The following is a 20,789-nucleotide window of genomic DNA, read 5'->3' on the forward strand; positions in this document are numbered from 1 at the left end:
TATATATATATAAATTTTATTTTTTTTTTTTTTAATTATGGGCCACAGGCTAGGGATTTAGCTTAGTGGTTCCATTGCCTGCCTTGCAAGTGTAAGGACCTGAGTTCGATCCCTCGTAGAAAAAGAAAAAAACCAAAAAAAACAAAAAATTATGGGACACTTTTCTCCTTCTAATTGGTTACTATTTCCAAGCCCAAGTGCTTTTATTTTTCCCTGTTGCCTTTTATTTTACATTTTATTTATATGTCTGTGTTTGTGTAGGAAAGACGGCCATGATCATTTGTCCCTTGATGTAGAGTTGCAAACAAAAACAAAATTTTGCCAAATGCTTCTGTTTGTGAAGCAAATTGTTTGCAAAGGTGTTCATGAACCAAAGCACCACTGTATATTGGATTTCTCACAGAAGAGAAACCATGCAGTATTTAAGCAGAGATATCTGATTTATTTCACTTAAATGATGGTTTCAAGGTGCACTCATTTTCCTACAAATGACTCAAGTTTATCCTTTATGACAGACTAGTACTCCATCATGTGTAAATATCACGTTTTCTTTATCAACTCATGGTTGACAGACATATAGGCTGCTTCCAAGATTTAGCTATTATAAATTGTGCTGCTTTAAAAATGCATATGCATGGTCACTCTAATATGATGTCTTTAACTCTTTTGGGAAGATACTTAGAAGGGGAACAGCTGGGTCAGATGGGATTTCTATTTTTAGTTTTTTGAGGAATCTCCATACTGTTTTAATTTCTATAGTGGTTATATCAGTTTATACTTCCAACAATAATGAAGAAGTGTCCTGTATGCTGCCTCCCAGCATCTCGTCTTTATTATTTTCTTTCTTTTTTTTTTTTTTTGGTACCGGGGATCCAACTCGGGTCCTTGTGTTTGCAAGGCAGGCGTTGGCACCACTGAGCTAAATCCCTGGCCTTTATTATTGATTTCTTGATGATAGCCATTCTCTCTGGAGTGAGATAGACTCTTAGGATTGTTTTAATTTGCAATCTCAAATGGCCAGTGACACTGAACACTCCTTCATGTATTTATTGACCATTTGTACTTCCTCATCTGAGAAGTATCTATTCATTTCAGATGCTCATTTTTAAATTGGGTCTTTAAATCTGGAGGGGGGTCTAATTTTTCTGAGTTCTTTATATATTCTAGATAGCAATACTTTAAGGAGTAGCTGGCAATTTTTTTTTCCCATTCTGCAGGTTGTCTCTTCACTCTTAGTTGTTTCCTTTGCTGTGCAGAAGCTTTTTAATTTGATATGATCCCATTTGTTGATTCTTATTTCTTGTACAACCAGGTATTATTTCTTCTATTCACAACGTCTTTGCTTTTGTGTATATCTTCAAGAGTTTTACCAATTTTGTCTTCTAGATGATTGAGTCTATTTTAATATTTAGATCTTTGATCCATTTTTATTTTCGTTTAGTACATGGTGAGAAATATGGGTCTAAGTTATCCCACCACTGATTATTAAAATTTATCTGTCCTCCAGTGAAAGCATTATGGCCCCTTTGTCAAAAATCAATTAGCTGTAGGCCTGGGATTTAGCTCAATGGTTCCAACACCTGCCTCGAAAGCACCAGGTCCCATATTCGATCCCTGGTACAAAAAAAAAAAAAAAAAAAAAATCAACTAGCTGTAGTTGTTTCTACATCCCCTATTCTGTTCCACTGATGCACAAGTCTAGTGTGTTTGCTTGTATTGAAGGCTGGGTGAGGTGGCGCATGCCTGTAAGCCCCGCACTTGGGAGGCTGAGGCAGGAGGATTGCTGTGAGTTCGCGACCAGCCTGGACTACATAGTGAGTTCCAGGTCAGTCTCAACTACATAGTGAGACCCTGTCTCAAAAAACAGAACACAACAAAACAAAAAAAGAACTAAACTGAACAGGAGTAGAGATAGGGGACATCCATATCTTGTTCCTGATTTTATAGGGAAAGCTTTCAGATTCTATCTATTTAATATGATGTTGGCCATTGGTTTGCCACAATGGCTTTTATCAGATTGAGATAAAGACCTTCTATCCCATTTTTTTCAAGAGGTTTTCTTTTTTTATCATGAATGCATGTCAGATGCTTTTTCTGCATCTACTGAGATGATCATGTAATTTTTTGATCTTGCTTCTGTTTGTGTGGTGTTTTACATTTACTGATTTGCGTATGTTGAACCCTCCTGTATCCCTGGAATGAATCCTACTTGATCATTAATCCTACTTGGATCTTTCTGATGATTTGCTGCATTCTGTTAGCCTGTATCTTATTGTGGATTTTAGCATCTATATTCATTAAAAAGACTGGTTCTCTTTCTTGGTAGGGTACTTTATTATTAAAAGCATCAGGAATAATTTTCTTCCAGGAATGACTTTGGGAGTACTGCTTCCCTTTTGATTTCATTAAAGAGTTTGAGGAGTACTGGTATTAGATCTTCTCTAAGAAATTCAGCAGTGAATCCATCAGGTCCTGGGCTTTTCTTATCCAAGTGAAAGTTTAAGAGAAAAATCAGCCACTGTTATTCAGACTGTTCTATAGTATATTCACACATTGACTTACCAACTGCAGCTTTATGATACTGTTTTTTTTCCATCTAGGAAACTAGTATGTTTCTTCATTTATTAGAGTCTTGGTTGTTTCTTCCAAATTGATTTTGTGATCCTATAGGTTCTATATCTTTCTTTTTAAATGTATTAATATTTGACAATTATTTTCATTATGAGGCTTTTTTCATATTTCAAAAAAATATTGCTAAAGAAAAGCCATTTATCTTGCACCTTGTCTTCACTCTATGTATGAAACTAAAAACTCTTATTCCCATAGTATAAAATATTACTACTGACAAATAAAGATGATTGTAGATCGCTCTCTAGTATTTATCCTGCTTTGTTTCCCCATATCTCTGCATTAGTTGTGACCACCAACACATTGTGGAATAACAGGCAAAAGAAACCTTCCTTTTCAACTGCGTTAGGTATGTGACTATTTAGTGTAATGGTTGCCAGAGATTTTTGGCAAATGGGCTTTAAGGTGTTTTAACAGCTTTCTTCAATTCCAATTTTACTCAAGTTTGTTTTTGCTTTTTATAAAAAAAAAATCAGCAGATGTTCAGTCAGTGCTCAGCAGAGAAACAGATTTAATATAAGATAAAGGAATATATTAGGATTTACAAAGTAGGCTTACAGTGGCTGCCTGCAGAGTCAGGTATGGGAGAGTGCAAAAAGGCTGTCCATACACTGGAGATTCAAAGGACCCAGTCAAAGGTCAAAGGAGTCCCCTGAGTCAATATCCAGAGGCTGAAGGGTCTGCATTAAAACCAGGAGACGTATGCTCAAGGCAAAGGCGAAGACTGGAGCTCCTCAGAAGGAACTTCTCCTTTGTTCCCATTCCTATTCTACTCAGGCCAAAAGCCTGTTAGTTGGCGCCACTTGTACCCAGGATGGGTCTTCTTTGTCTTTCTCTTGTCTAATCACTCTGTCTAATGAGAAGTGCAGAGATATCTCCTGTCTTCAGTAAATCCATTCAGCCACACTCAGAAATACACTAACCCAATCAGTTGGGCATTTCTTACTCGAGTTGACACAACAGTTAATTATCACAGCATATAAATAGGCTCAAATTCTCTTTTAAATTTATTATAAAATATATACTAATATGGGCAATATAAAGCATGGATACATGCTTTTAAATTTTTTAACTTTTAAAGAAGACAGCCTTCTCAATTCTGCTAGGTATCTAATTATTTAGTTCAATGGTAATTTTGTTCGTTTGTTTGTTGAGATAGATCTCACTATATAACTTAGTTATATAGTGAATTCACTATGTCCAACTGACCTAAAACTTACGGCAATCCTCCTGCCTCAGCCTCCAGAGTGCTGGGATTACAGGCAAGTACCACCAAGCCCATGTGATACATATTTTTAAATTGGAGAACTACAGAGAAAAAAAAAATCAATGTAGCCACTGTGTAGGTTAAATGAAATGCCCAGGTGACTCAGAAGCCCTTGGCTCTCTCTAATCTCAGTGCCATGAGGAAATGGTATGCTAACATCTTGGGTGGGTGATTTCCTTTCCTTTCTTTATCAGTGTCATAAGGGTCCCTGCCTAGCTCAGCTTGGTGTGCTTTCACACTTAGAAAGGGCAATCCTCCTTCAGGTGGCTTCCTGCACTCCCCTCATCTCTGTGAGACTCATCTTGGCTGATGCGTGAGCTCTTCAGCATTCCATGGACTGAACTCTGTAGGGGAGGCTGGCACTCAGCCCAGGATATGAGGAACACTCCTATGTACAGAGCAACCATGAGGTACAAGTAAGTGATGAACTCATGGGGACCGCTGCACTTCTCAAGCTTTCATGACCCAGGTGCCTGCTTGCTGTGTGTGTCCTGCAGTGAGGGATGGTGGACCATTGCTTTGATCTGCTGGGTCTTTGTTTCTCTGGTTATGAGGGAGATTAAGAATCTTTTTGTTGGCTATTAGAATTTCCTCCTATGAAATACTCATTTGAGCCTTTGCTCATTCTTCTATATTAGGGCATTTTCTTAGCACATTGGGAGGCAGTCTCAGCACACAGATGCAGGTAGTGCACTGGCCATGTGCCAGAGAGCATATCATGCCATGGCACTCCACTGCCTGTGCTGCACTGGACAACAGCTCTTCTGGTTATGCATGTCACACAATCTTCTCACATTCTGCAACTTGTCTTTTCAATCTCTTTATGGTGACTTTTGATTTAATAAAAGAAGCTACTAATTCCAATATAATCCAACTTATCAATCTTTTCCTTTATGGTTGCTGTGGCAGTGCCTTTTGTGACTTCAAAAACCCTTCCAATCTTGAGAGGTGACACTTTTCCACTAAGATTCTCCAAACACTCTATAGTTTCTGAATCTCACACTTAAACCTAATACACCTGCAACTGACTGTGTCCAACGTTTCATGTTATACAGGGATCAGGAGCTGTGCCAGCATGAGGACCAGGACACCACCTCCACACACCATGTCTGTGCATGCACATCTGTGCTGGAGGGTCCTTCTATACCACCAGTTTAGCCATCCAACTTGGCAAGCATCCCTGTTTCAGTGGCCAGGGCTTTGTAACTCTTCATGTCTTGCTGGGCAAATGCTCCTGCTTCAATCTTTTTTGAGCACATTTTAGATCCTTGACCATTTACACTTGAATATAAATTTTGGTAAAGCCACACACACACACAAGGTACACACACACAAACTCAAAATGATGAATGTTCTGCACCACGAATCCATGTGATATGGAAAGAACTGACAACTTTACAATATTTGTTCTAGTCTAGTAAGGAAATGTGCCAGGCTGTTTGTTCTATGACCATAAAAATAAAATATATCCCATTTGGGAATGAGACCTGTAACAAGCCAGACCTGTAAATTATAATCTTTACCTTTTGATTTTATTATCTGGTACTAGATACACTTTTTCCAGGCCTTTGTATAACATAAAATGTACACCAATGTTTAAAATCCAAAAGTGATTTTTAAATCAAGTTGTATAAAACAGTGTATTTGTTACAAAACACCTGAACATATTGACCTCACCTTGAATAAGTGGAATATATCTTGCCAGCAGCTTTGCCCTTTTCTTTTCATATCCTTTTTGAGTGATATCACCTAAAACAACAATGTAAAAAGATTACATTTCTTCTAAAGTTCCAAAATTTTTAAATTAAAAATTAATTTATAATTGAAAACAATATTAATGCCTTTGATTAGGCCTATAATCCCAGCATCCAGGAGGCTGAGGCAGGAGGATCATGAGTATGAGGTCAGCCTGGTCCACATAGCTACTTCCAGGCCAGCATGGACTAGAAAGTGAGAACCTGTCTCAAAAAATACATACAAGCAGAATGTCAGTTTTCCAGACTATATAATAATTAAGCATTCACTTTCTAGAAACAGTCCTGATGTTGCCATTTCAAATGAATATCAAAATAGTAAGGGAGCCCAAAGGGCACAAAGATATGAAACTTGCTGACGCCCTGGGTGATGCTCACAATTTACCAAATGCCATCTCACTTTTTAAAACTGAAACATCTGCACATACTGAGTTACAGATGCTCCTCAACTTACAATGGGGTTACATCCAATAAACTGACAGATTTGAAAATACTGTACCTAAGTCAACATCCACTCGATGCATTGAACTGACCAGGCGTCTAACCCTAGTCTGGCTCCATGAAGGTGCTTGGAACACTGACCCCAGACTGTGGCTGCACCAATATTGCCAGCCTGGGAAAGGATCAAAATTCAAAGTGTGGTTTCTACTGAAGCATGTATCACTTTTGAAACACAGCAAAGCTGAAAAACCCAAGTAGAATCACATGAGTCAGATGCCTGTGTTCCATTTTTATATGTAATTAGTTACCATCTTTCCACACAATGGCTTAGCAGCACTCAAACCCATACATGGAACGCCTCTGATCACACAAAGTAGGTGGGGCTGCATTGGGGTCTGAATAGAGAAGGGGCTCCCACCTGTTCCCTGCCTCGAGGTTCTGCCCTCTCTCACAACAGCACAAACAGACAGCAGAGCCGCATGGCCCCAGAAGATAGGCAGAGCCCGCTGGCAGAGCACAGAGACGCCATGGGATTTTGGAAAGCCTGATCCAGGTGGGGTGACATGCAGTTGCCACTGATCCCCTCTGCCACAGCCCAACCCACAGCTCTGGACAGCCAGGGATACAGCCCCATAAGACCACAAACCTTTAACATTTCTCTGTGATTTTCATATGTATATATAAATTATTACGATTATGTTATTTTGAGACTGGGTCTTGTTGTGTAGTAGACTGGTCTTGATCTCCCTAGGAAACTCAGGCTGGCCTCGAACTTCCAACTCTCCTGCCTTAGCCTCCCAAGTGTGTGTGCCACCATGCCCAGCTTAGATGTGTTCTTTGTGAGTCAACTGCACAATGCTTGAATGCTGACTGCATAGGTGGCAACATAATGCTGTGGGGTGCTACAGTCCATGCTAATTCTGCCTATTTCTGCTGCCGTCAGTCCAGTGGGAGTCCACCACCATCAGACACGTATGTGCTCACATAGCCTGGCAAGTGAAATGCAGCAAGTACTGGTCACAGTTTTTCAATCGACCTATAAATACAGTCATGGGTGAAGAGAGGTGATTACCGATATTAGGCAAACAGGTTTTCTTGTTTGCTTATTTAATTATTAAACTGGGATTTTTTTGTTGCTTCATAAAATAATTTGACAAGTTAAAAGTTTTTGTTTGTTTGTTTGTTTGCTTGTTTTGAGATAGGGTCTCACTATGTAGTTGAGACTGACATGGAACTCACTATACAGTCCAGGCTGGTCTCGAACTCGCAGCGATCCTCCTGTCTCAGCCTCCCAAGTGCTGGGATTACAGGCATGAGCCACCACACCTGACTAGTAAAAGTTTTATGTATATACACAAACACACAATTATGTTATTTTATATTTGACCCAAGACAATTCCTCTTTACTCACTAAGGCCCAGGCAAGCCACAAGCTTGGACACCATGCCTGAGGGTCACAGGAACAAGAGCTGCACACACAAGAGACAGCCTCATGTCCATCAGGAAGGCAAGCCACTCAGCTACCACCCATCTGTACCACAAGACCTGTGGGTATGAATACATCCCCTGGCACTTGAGGTGGGGTCACTTACACAGACTATTTCCTACTATTTCCTACTATTTCCTGAGTAAACTGGCAAGCTGAAAAAAACGTATGCGTGTGTATACAAATATAAAATGAAAGTAAATAAAATTATATGTACAGGCACATATCTGTTTATATACAGAAAATAGGTTGCACAATAAATTATTTGGCTTTTGATGGAATGAGACAGATTTCAATTTTTACTTCATTTACTATTTAACTATTTAAATTTAGCATAATAATCACATTAGGAGCATATGGCAAAGCCAAGGCATGATGGTGCATACCTATAATCTTAATATGTGGGAGGCTGAAGCAAGAGGATCAAGAGCTGGAGGCCAGCCTGGGCTGCAAAGCAAGTTCCAGCCTGGCCTGGACCACAAAGTGAGAGCCAGTCTTAAAAAAGAAAAATGCATGGTAGACTGTTTCCACTATGTGTTATGATTACATAAAATGCTACTGAGGGAAATTAGATGAATTCTAGGTACTATCTCTGCAACTTCCTGAGTCTAAAGTTATTTTAAAGAAAAAAGTTTAAAAATATATGAGAGAGACTAGATAGAATGGGTGTTATTTCTTTTTTAAAATGTTTGATAAAACTTGCCAGCAACACCATATGGGCTTGCAGATTTCTCTTCCAGAAGATCTTAAACTATAAATTTGATTTCCTTAAAAGCTACAGGACAAGTCAGGCATGGAGGTGCATACCTGTAATCCCAGCACTCTGGGAAGCTGAGGTTGAAAGAACACACATTAGAGACCAGGCTGGGCAACTTAGTGACTTAGCAAGACCCCAACTCAAAATCAGAAATAAAATTTTTAAAAAAGAAACTTGGATGTACCAGTGTGAAGGACCTAGGTTCAATCCCTAATATAGTAGAAGAAAAAAGTTACAGGACAGCGAGGCATGGTAGCCACACTTATAAACCCAGAACTCTGGAAGGATGAGGCAGGAAGACTACGAATCAGAGCCTAGCCTGTGCAACTTAGTGAAAACTTATCTCAAAAATAATAGATGGGGCAACTCACTTTCCTGTCCCCCTTCGGTCTCTCTTAGATAGAAGCTTTCTTTCCCTCAATAAATTTTTCCTACTCTTAACCTCCATTGTTTCTAGAATTCATTCCTTGATTTTAGAGAACACGAACTCACGTTTTGGGTTTCTAGTAGGTTTAGGAGTTACATCTCTTTCCCCTATATCATTTTGGAGATCCTCCACTAAGATTACTGGTCAGAGGCTGCCCAAACTCCAAGTGGTCATACAAATGGAACCAACGACAAATGTGCTTGACTTCTTTTACCAGGATCCACCAGATTGACCTTGTAAACAGCTCATATCTGCTAAACTGTACAACTTCTATGTTGGATTCTGAAGTCCCCTGGACCTTCTCCTTATCCTTTTTGTGGGCTACAATCATAGCAGTCTTGCTGATCTTACAATTTGGCCCATGCATTCTTAAATGTTTCTTTGGCTTTGTCTCCTCCAGACTTAAAAGCTATGCAGCTACCAAGATGACAATGCCTGGCACCTATCAAAGGCCTTTAGATAGACCCTCTATAGAGTAACCCTCAGTTGTGAAAACTTATCTCAAATATAATAGATGGGGCAACCCACTTTCCGGTCCCCCCTTCTGTCTCTCTTAGAGTTGATCACAACAATGACCCTCTTCACTGGAAGTAGCCAGAGCAGTCTTTGCCCTTTGCCCCCTCACAGCAGTTAGGAGTACTTCTTGGGGCAGGGGATATTTTACATAGGTAAGTTAATTAGATATCTTGTAGGCAGTTAGCCAGGGCCAGCCCAGAAGGAGCCAACATGGAGGACAATCAAGACCCATTCACTGAAGGCCAGAATTGTAAAAAGAAACTATCATACCCTTGTGCTTCTCCTGGGGATAAAGAACAGATTTCTTTGGCTGTCTCCTCCAGACTTAAAAGCTATGCAGCTACCAAGATGACAATGCCTGGCACCTATCAAAGGCCTTTAGATAGACCCTCTATAGAGTAACCCTCAGTTGTGAAAACTTATCTCAAATATAATAGATGGGGCAACCCACTTTCCGGTCCCCCCTTCTGTCTCTCTTAGAGTTGATCACAACAATGACCCTCTTCACTGGAAGTAGCCAGAGCAGTCTTTGCCCTTTGCCCCCTCACAGCAGTTAGGAGTACTTCTTGGGGCAGGGGATATTTTACATAGGTAAGTTAATTAGATATCTTGTAGGCAGTTAGCCAGGGCCAGCCCAGAAGGAGCCAACATGGAGGACAATCAAGACCCATTCACTGAAGGCCAGAATTGTAAAAAGAAACTATCATACCCTTGTGCTTCTCCTGGGGATAAAGAACAGTGATTGATATTCTAAACAGGTATCAATCACCTGGGTGGGGGGCCGGGGTCTTAACCCAGCCTTTCCAATAAATATCCCTGACTCCCACCCTTACTGAAAATCCTTGTACACTTGCTATGTGGCTTGCTCCCCTATTTGACCCCCACTTAATCACTATTACCTGGGTGACTGTATTTGTGATCTTATTGGTTGGTCATAGTTTTGCCCCACCTCATGCCCACCCTGTAATTTTCCATTGGGTTGTATAATTTTGTCACACTTTGTACCTGCCCCACCACATGGTTTGGCTGTATAAAACATCTTTGAAAAGTAGAGTGGGCAGGCAATCCACCCTTCTGTCTCTCATAGACAGAAGCTTTCTTTCCCTCAATAAATCTTCCTACTCTTCATAATAATAATAATACATGGATAAATAGGTAGATAGTAGGTAGGAAGATAGTGTGATAGTTAAATGATTGTGTCAGCTTGAGTAAGAAATGCCTAACAAAATCGGATCAGCACAATTCTGAGTGTGGCTTAGAGGATTTACTGAAGACAGAAGACCCACCCTAGCAGCTTGTCACCATAATGGTAAACAGGGGAAAGGAAGAAGGATCACTGCTATTCCTTTGGAGGAACTCCAATTTTTGCCTTATCTTGGACATAAGTCTCCCAGCTTCAAGTGCAGACCTTTCAGCTTCCTGATATGGATTCATATGGGACACTACTACACTGAGCTCCAGCCTTTGACTGGATCCTTCAGATCTCGGATCTCCATGCAGACAGCCCTTCTGCACTCTTCCACCCCTGACTCTGTGAGTGGCCACTGTAAACCTACTTATAAAATCTTACATATTTGTATATCTTGCATTAAATCTGTTTCTTGGGCTGGGGATTTAGCTCAGTGGTTCTGCCGCCTGCTTCAAAAGCACAAGGACCCAAGTTCGATCCCAAGTACCAAAATATAAATTAAATAAATTAATTAAAAAAATCTGTTTATCTAGGAAGCACTGACTAAGATAGATAGATAGAGCGAGATAAGATAAACAGAAAGGCAGGCAGACAGACGGATGGGCTGGAACTGTAGTTCAGTGCAAAGGCCCTGGATTCAACCTCTGGTACAAAACAAAAAAAGAGTTGGTCCACCCCACCCCTTCAACCCAGAGAACCAGAGGAGACTAACAGCAGCTCCTGAACCTCTGGTAGGCCTGACCCTTTACTCAGCACACCAGAGGAGACCAGCAGTGGCTCGGGAACCTCTTTGACCTCCCCTTTGACCCAGAGCACCAGAGGAGACCAAGCCACGGCTCTTGAACCTCTGGTTGGCCCACCCCTTCAGCCCAGCTCACCAGAGGAGCCCAGCTACATAGGAGCCAACACAGCAGTATTTGTTCCGCCCTCCAACCCCCATGCAAATAAGAGAAAGAGGGCTTCTCTGAGGCTCCTAGATAAACATTGAAGCCCACTGGAAAAGTGAAGAAAATGTGCAATAAAGGAACATCACACCACCATAGTTGCCAAGTCAGAAGGACCAGCACCTCACATTGGAACTTGGTCTAACTTCAGGGGAAAGACAGCTGGAACCTGCAGCAGAACCCTGCAGAATTCAACCCAGCAAAAGGTCAGAGATCTCAACTGGGCCTTGCAGCCAAAATTCAGGCTGAATCTCAGAGCACAGCTACTGGCTTGCTGAGACTAATTAACTTAGATCTGCACACTCCCGCCCATGCTGTCTATTGTATCACCAGAGGCTTAATGTGAAAGAGACCTGCTATTTCTATTTGTATTTTTTCATTTTCAAAGTAATATTTTTCTCTGATGTTCAATCATTAAAAAATTATTTTTCTTTTCTCAATTTTTCTTTTAATCTTCTTTTTCTTATCTTTTCTCTCTCTCCCACTCTCTCCCACCTTGATCTCCACTACTCTCCCTTTTTGTTCTTTTTTTTTTTTCTTTCTTTTTTTTTTTTTGGTACTGGGGATTGAACTCGGGTCCTTGCGCTTGCAAGGCAGGCCACTGAACCACTGAGCTAAATCCCCAGCCCTCTCCTTTTTGTTCTTGTTCCTATCCTAATTCATTTTCTTTCTTTTCCTTTTCTTCTCTTTCTTTCTCTCAATTGCCATTAGTTTTCAAAGGAAGTGATTACAGTCTCTAGCCTCCCTAACTGCTGTTTTGTTCTGTTCTTGTGTATATTTTGTTCTGTCTTCTCCTCTTCTCTTCAACAGCTCACTAGAGTTTGTGTGATCTTCCTGTATCCTCTGACCTCACTTCTAACCTTTCTCTATCCTATCTATCCCTCCCTCCCCAACTCCTTCTAAATCCCCATCCTGAAGAGTAAAGTTACTATATTGAAGAGTTTATTCATTATAAACATATTTTGGGCTACTCCTCGATTTTCATTTAATTCACAGAGTTAAAGGTGACAAACTAATAACTACCCCAATTTGTCATTTTCTAAGCTGTGCTTGATATTATCATGTTGCTGATTGTATCACCTGGGCTAAGGTATTGTGATTGATCTAATCAGCCGTCCTCCCTGGTATAATGAAAATGAGATTGCCTCAGAGACATTAGAGAGAGACTCAAAATCTAAAGACCAGCTATATCTGGAAGACAGAAGTATTAACCCAGGAATTAAACCAAGGACAGGGACCAAAGACAAAACTAGAAATGAGAAGGCATTTTAAAAAGACACAAACACAGACTACCACCCCACCAAAAGTAAACTCTGGAGGAAATGAGGTTGAAAAATCTGACTGTCAACCATCTGGACACCCTGAACTGATAGCACAGGAAGTAAAAAAAACAGATAAGATATATATATGGCTCTAGAAAAATTCAAAACAGAAATAATTTCCCAGATAATCACAGAGATGGTGAGAAGAATGAAAGACATGATTAGAGACTCTAGAGCAAAAATAGGAAAAAACAAAAACAACAAGAAGAGCTCAGGACCATGATGGAAACCATAAATGCCCAGCATAGGAAAGAAATGGAAATCTTGAATGCCCAACATAGGAAAGAAATGGAATCCATGAAACAGATTCAAACAGATATCCAGGAGATTAAAAACTCTATAAAAAGTATTCATAGCAGGATGAACAAATGTGAAGATACAATTTCATATATAGAAGATAGGATTGAGGTCAGTGACCATGAAAAGAGAGATCTCTTAAAGTAAGGGACCAAGAGAAATCAATCCAACAACTCTTAGATGATGCAAAGAAGAGTAATGTAAGACTGATAGGAATCCATGAAGTACCCAGAGAAAGTTCAAATTACACAACAAAACTGTTCATTGAATTAATGACAGAAAACTTCCCATGCAGAGGGGAAGAATTTGACATACAGATAAGTAAGGCATATAAGACTCCAACTAGCCATGATCAAAAACAAAACAAAACAAAACAAAACAAATCTACACCTAGACATATAATAATCAAGATCCCAGAAACCCAACAGAAGAACAAAATACTTCAAGCAGTTAGAGAAAAGAAACAAATCACATGCAAAGGAAAGCCCATCAGAATCACAGCAGACTTTTCAATACAAACCATTAAGTCAAGGAGAGCCTGGAGTAAGGTATTTCAAATCCTAAAGGAAAACAACCTCCAGCCAAGACTGATGTATCCTAAAAAACTGTCTTTCAAAATTGATGGGGGAATATGATAAAGAGCAACTGAGAAATTTCATGAACACAAACTGGGACTCCAAACACTTCTAAACAATATCCTGTAAAAGAAAATGAAGACTACAACTCCGTAAGGGCTAATAGAGCAAATATACCAGGCAAGGCAAGAAATTAAAGGGAGAGGGGGAAAAATAAAAAACAAAAGAACCAACAAAAAAATAACGTGACAATGAAAACTCAATACGTAACAGTTTTAACCATCAATTTTTTTTTTTTTTTTTTTTTTGGTACCGGGAATTGAACTCGGGTCTTTGCACTTGCAGGGCAGGCTACCAAACCGCTGAACTAAATCCCCAGCCCATAATTAATGGTCTCAATTCACCAAACAAAAGAAACAGGCTGATAGAATAGATTAAGAAGCAAAATCCAACAATATGCTGTATACAAGAAACCCACTTAATCCACAAAGAAATTCATAGATTGAGAGTAAAAGGATACAAAACAGTTCTCCATGCAACAAGTGCCCAGAAAAAAAGCAGGGGTAGCTACCTTATTTGCAGACAGGATAGATTTCAAGCCAAAACCAACTGAGAGACAAAGGCCACTACATCCTCGAAAGGGAACAAGAGGAAGAAATTATAGTCATAAATATATAGGCACTGAATACTAATGCTCCCAACTATACAAAACAAATATTAATGGATGTGAAAAACAAAATAACCACTCATACAATTGTAGTGGTGAACTTCAATACTCCACTGACACAAAGAGACAGATCATCTAGACAAAAAATTAACAACGAAATAACAGAGCTGAACCAAGTCTTAGAACAAACAGACTTAGTAGATATCTACAGAGTGTTCCATCCCACAAAATCAGAATATACACTCTTTTTGCCTGCACACAGGTCATTCTCCAAAATAGATCATATGCTAGCTTGCAGAACATGCTTAAGTAAATGCAAAGGAATTGAAGTTATCCCCTGTATATTATCAGACCATAGTGCAATTAAACTGGAGATCAATAGCCTAAGAAACCACAAGAACTTCACAAACATATGGAAATTAAATAACACCCTGCTGAACAATCATTGGGTCACAGAAGAAATTAAGAGACTTTCTACAATTAAATGATAATGCCAATACAACATACAAGAATCTATGGAACACATGAAAGCAGTTCTATGAGGGAAATTCATAGCAGCAAATGCCCATACTAGAAAAGCACAGTGAGCTGAAATAAACAACTTAATGCTTAACCTTAAGCTTCTAGAAAAAGAAGAGCAAGACAAATAAAAAAACTCAGACAAGGGAGGAAATTATAAAGATCAGAGCAGAAATTAATGCAAAGGAGACTAAGAGAACTATAAAAAAAATCGATAAATCAAAGAGTTTTTTGAAATAAATAAAATTGAAAAAACCCTTAAGCCAACCTTATCAAAAAAAAAAAAAAAAGAAAGAAAAGGTTCAAATTCATGCAATTAGGAACAAAAGGTGAGGTCACAACAGATCCAGAAGAAATCCAGAGGATCATCAATACATACTGTGAAAACCTGTACTCTAATAAAATGGAAAATACAGAAGAAATGGACAGATTCCTAGATACATATGAACTTCTAAAGTTAAACAAAGATTAAAAAAATTCTAAACACCCCAATTACAATCAGTGAAACTGAAAATGTAATTAAAATTTTACCAACAAAGAAAAGCCCACTTCCTGATGGCTTCACCACTGAATTCTACAAGACATTTAGAGAAGAACCATCAACATTATTCTTTAAACTCTTCAATGAAATTGAAAGGGAAGCAATTCTTCGAAATTCATTCCTGGAGCAAGTATTACTTTGATTCCAAAATCAGGGAAAGACTCAACCAATAAAAGAGAACTACAGGGCCAGGGATTTAGCTCAGTGGTTTCCATCCCTGGTACAAAAACAAAAAAAGAAGAAACAAGTATGTCCAGAGAGCAATAAATGAGGGGAAGAGAATAAGCCAATGTTCCTAATGAACACAGATGCAAAGATACTGGCAAACAGAATACCGGATCATCAAGAAGATCATACATCCTGACCAACTCAGATTTATCCCAGGGATGCAAGGATGGTTCAACATATGTAAATCAATAAATGTAATACACTATTATCAACAGAGCCAAGGACAAAAACCATATGATCCTTTCAACAGATGCAGAAAAAGCATTTGACAAAATTCAACACCCATTCATGATAAAACCCTGCAGAAAATTGGAATAGATGGTCTATATCTCAACTTAATAAAGGCTATCTATGAAAAACCAAGAGCCAACATCATATTAAATGGCCAAAAACTGAAAACCTTCAAATTAAAATCAGGAACAAGACAAGGATGCCCACTATCACCACTCCTGTTCAATATAGTTCTAGAAACACTAGCCACAGCACTGAGACAAGAAAAAGAAAAAAAAGGAGTAAAGGTAGGAGAGGAATACTATTTGCTGATGATATGATACTCTGCATAGAAGACCCAAAAAACTCTGCCAAAAGACTGCCAGACTTAATTGGCAGATTCAGTAGAGTAGCTGGATACAAGGTCAACACTCAAAAATCAATAGCCTTCTTGTACACAAATAACAGACTCACTGAGAGGAAAATTAGGGAAACAATTCCTTTTACAATAACATCCAAAAAAAAAAAAAAGAAATATCTAGAAATCAACCTAATGAAGGAGACAAAAGACCCCTACACTGAAAATTACAACATTCTGAAAAAAGAGATCAAAGTAGATATAAGAAGCTGCAAAGACATCCCTTGCTCCTGGGTAGGAAGATTCAAAATAGTGAAAATGACCATACTTCCAAAACTTCTATACAGATTCAATGCAATCCTGATGGAAATCCCAACAATATACTTCACAGAACTTTAGAAAACAATCCAAAAATTCATTTGGAACCAGAAGAGACCTAGAATAGCAAAAACCATTCTAGGCAACACAGAATGGCAGGGGGTATCACAATTCCCAACTTCAAGATATACTACAAAGCCACTGTAATAAAAACAGCATGGTACTAGCAAAGAAATAGACCTGAGGATCAATGGAATAGATTAGAAGATGCAGAAACAACACCAGACATACTCAGCTACCTCATCTTTGACAAAGGAGCCAACCATCCTCACTGGAGGAAAGACAGCCTCTTTAATAAATGTCATTGGATGCCAGGCATGGTGATGCACGCCTATAATCCCAGCACTGGGGAGGCTGAGGCAGGAGGATCGCTGTGAGTTCAAGACCAGCCTGAGCTACATAGGGAGTTCCAAGTCAGTCTCAACTACATAGTGAGGCTGTGTCTCAAACACCAAAAATTAAATAAATAAATAAATAAATAAATAAATAAATAAATAAATGTCATTGGGGAAAAAAATGTCATTGGAAAAACTGGATTTTGACTTGTCAAAGATTAAAATTAGATCTCTAGGGCCAGAGATTTGGCTCAGTGGTTCTGCCACCTGTCTCACAAGCGCAAGGGCCTGAGTTCAATCCCTGGTACCAAAAAATAATAATAATAATAAAAATAAATAAATCAAATTAGATCCCTATCTTTCACCATGCACTAAACTAAAATCCAAATGGATTTAAGATCTAAATATCAAAACAGAAACACCAAACTCACTAGAAAGTAAATTAGGTAGAAATCTTGAAGGCCTTGGCATAGGAGAAGACCTTATGAACAAATCTTCAGAAGTACAAGAACTTGCACAAAGAATCAACAACTAGGATCTCATTGTATTAAAAAGTTTTTGCAGTGCAAGAGAAATCACCAACAGAGTTAAGAAACAACCTACGATGTGGGGAAAAAATTTTACCAACTACTCCTCAGACAAGGGACTATTATCTAGAATATATAAAGAAGTAAAATAAATCAGACCCCCCCAAATATAAACACCTGATTCAAAAACGGACATCTGAAATGAACAGACATTTCTCAGAAAAAGAAGTAAAAGCAGCAAATAAATATGTGAAAAAATGTTCAACATCACTAGTCACTTCAGAGATGCAGATGGAAACAACACTGAGATTCCACCTCACCCCACAAAGAATGGCTGCTATCAACAAATCAACCAATAACAAGTGTTGGCGGGGCTGTGGGAAGAAAGGAACCTTTCTCCATTGTTGGTGGGAGTGCAGACTGGTGCAACCACTGTGGAAATCAGTATGGAGATACCTCAAAGAACTAGGATTAGAAATTCCATTTGACCCAGCCATCCCTCTGCTGGGTATCCTTCCAAAAGAATTAAAAGAATCATACCACAGTGATATATATGCACCCATGTTTATAGTGGCACAGTTCATGATAGCTAAAACTTGGAAACAACCCAAATGCCCATCAGTTGGAAAATGGATAAAAAAGATGTGTTTTTTTCTATAAAGTGGAGTACTACTCAGCCATAAAGAATGAGAAACTAGAAACATTTATAGGTAAATGAATGCACATTGAGGCTATACTCAAGTGAAATAAATAGGACACACGAGTAAATACCAAATAGTTTCTCTGGTGTGAAAAACTAAAAGTGTAAATAAGGTTCAAATAGTATAATTGAGAGGGTGAAATAGGAAGAAAATGGCTAAAGGGGAAGTGGGAAAGGGGAGGGGAAAGGAAATAAAGGAAAAGAAAAAAATGTGAAAAAAGGAAAAAATGGAAACAAGGTCTTTGTAAATAGGGATGGGTGAAGGGGATGAAGGGAGAGCAGTGTATGGGGGAAAAATAAGAACCAAGACCTATCATGTAAAGGTACAAGATCCCAATGATACATGTAACAGTACTGTTTGCTTTAAATGTACCAATAAACTTAGTGGGGGAAAAAAAGTTAAAGCACTATTCAAGCCTTTTGTTTCTTTATGGGTGAGTTTTAGCAGTTTGTGTTTGTCAAGGAATTGGTCCATTTCACCTAGGTTGCTGAAAGTCTATGGAAAAAGATATTCAGAGCATATGGTCCCTCATTACCCTCTCAAGGTCTGTGGAGTCAACAATGACACTACCTCTTGCACTCCTGATGCTGGTAACGTATGTCTTCCATATCTTTGGTAATCTGCTTTTTCTTTGTCAGTCTTCCTGGAAATTTATAAATTGTATTACCTTTTCAAAGGATCAGATTTTGGCTCCACTGATTTTTTTGTTACTGTTGTTTTTCTGTTCTTAATTTCACTGATTTCTGCTCTTATGCTTTTCCTACTAATAGGGAAATACCAATTAAAGCCATGGTGAGATACCACCACATGGCTATTAGAATGGCTCAAATTTTAAAACCAGTGTTAACATTAAGTGCTGACAAAAATATGGAGCAACAGACACCCTTACAGCTGGGGGCATGCAGAATGGCACAGACACTAAAAAACAGTCTGGAAGTCTACTCTTGACTATCTACCTTAAAGAAAAAAAGACTCATGTTCACATAAAAAACCTTGCATTAGTTTTCCATTATCATGAAAAAATACCTGAAAAACAAAGGAGGAAAGATTCATTTTTGGCTCATGGTTTCAGTCCACGATTGGCTGCTCTGCTGCTTTGGACCTAAGGTGAGGGGAGAGCTGCTCACCTCATGGCAGCCAGGAAGCAGAGACAGACAGATAGCAAAACAGACAGAGATATCACGCCAGGAGCTTCCTCCTTCTGCTTTTACCCACCTGGGCCCCAGCTTACGAGATGGTGCTACCCACACTCAAGGTGAGTCCTCCCTTTCAGTTCACTGCCTCCTATGGCCACTGTCTATGGAAACACCCTACAGACACACCCAGAAGTATGTGTCATTAATCTAAGCATTTCTCACCCACCACAAAACAAGCTGACGATCAGGATTAACCTCTACAAACCTACACAAATACTATAGCAGCTTTGCTCATTATCACCAAAAACTGGAAATAGACCAGATGTCAAGCAAATGCATAAACAAACTGTGGTATAACTACATCATGGCAAAACACTTAACAGTAAAAAGAATGGATTACACACACACACAAAACACATGTAGACAAATCTCAAAGACATTAGACTGAATGAAAGAAGCCACTTTCAAATGTGACACCATTTGTGATAACCTTGAGAAGAGAAAGCCACCTGTGTAGAGAACACATCAGTAGTCAGAGGTGGGTTGGGGAAGATGGCTATGAAGAGGTAACCTAAGCACTATCCTGGGGGGTGGTACTGCTCTGTGCCCAACTGTGGTGGCAGGCACATGAATCAACAAATGTCAAAACTCATACAACTGTACCCCAAAGAAATACCTATTTGTTGTATAACGATTAGAAAAATTAAAAATACCTATTATCACAGGACAAGCTACCAAAGTGGAAAGGAAAAAAGGGATGAGCACACCTGGGAAGCAGTAGATGCAGGAACAGCAAGCCAGGGAAAGACTCACCCACCTGGACCCCCACAGCACCCATATGGGGTCTGAAAGGACTAACTGGCAAAATATTCAGGCAGTTAGCAGCCAGTGACCTCCAACAGGGACCAACGGTGGCCGAGACAGGGCACCCCACAGAGCACAGCAAAGGAGACTCATGGCTAGGAGGTGCCAATACAGTGTAGACTGCCCTCCAGCAGGCACCCAAGCTCCAAGACAGCACAGCCAGAGGCCAGAAGCCTACCTAGAACCTTGGACAAAGTCGCCAGTGTTCATACTTCTGGGAAGGAGTGTCTCTTGCTTTGTTCCCAAAGAAGGGATCCAAGAATCCAGTGGGTTTTACTGGGCTACACAAACTTACAAGGTTCCAAGGCAGGGTCTCTGTGCCACTGCAGCAAAATAGGCCCAAAATTGCTGCTGTACAGAACAGTCTTGCTGGAAGTGCCCGGAAAGAAGAGGAGATAGAATGAAGAGTGTGCACCTGAGCATGCACACCTGACCTCCACTAAGCTTCAGGTCGGACCACAACAAAGAAAAGGAGTTCAGCTACCAGCATGGAATGGAGAATAATAGGAGAAAATCTATAGAAATGGATATTTCACATAGGCACCATGCCAGTAATTGTGGATGCTATATTCAAGCAGATGCCAAGTTAGTTTCCAAACACAAAGGTCTTAAACAAGGCAGGTGGCACACACCTACAATCCTAGCACTCTGGGAGGCTGAGGGAGGAGAATCAAAAGTTCAAGCCCAGACAGGGCAACTTAGGGACTTGACAAGAGCAGTCT

The 20,789-nt window shown here is 39.5% G+C and overlaps 1 protein-coding gene across 1 annotated transcript in view; it reads right to left on the bottom strand.

Moving 5' to 3' along the window:
* The window catches only part of Dip2a (disco interacting protein 2 homolog A), a 136,181-nt gene that overhangs the window by 101,152 nt on the left and 14,240 nt on the right, over positions 1-20,789 (bottom strand). The window contains exon 3 of the mRNA XM_033755929.1: positions 5,573-5,644. Coding sequence (XP_033611820.1) covers positions 5,573-5,644 — 72 coding nt within the window. The remainder of the gene's footprint in view (positions 1-5,572; positions 5,645-20,789) is intronic.

The sequence above is a fragment of the Fukomys damarensis genome, unplaced genomic scaffold, assembly GCF_012274545.1.
Source record: "Fukomys damarensis isolate Sample0158 unplaced genomic scaffold, DMR_v1.0_HiC HiC_scaffold_24, whole genome shotgun sequence".
In the NCBI taxonomy this organism is placed as follows: domain Eukaryota; kingdom Metazoa; phylum Chordata; class Mammalia; order Rodentia; family Bathyergidae; genus Fukomys; species Fukomys damarensis.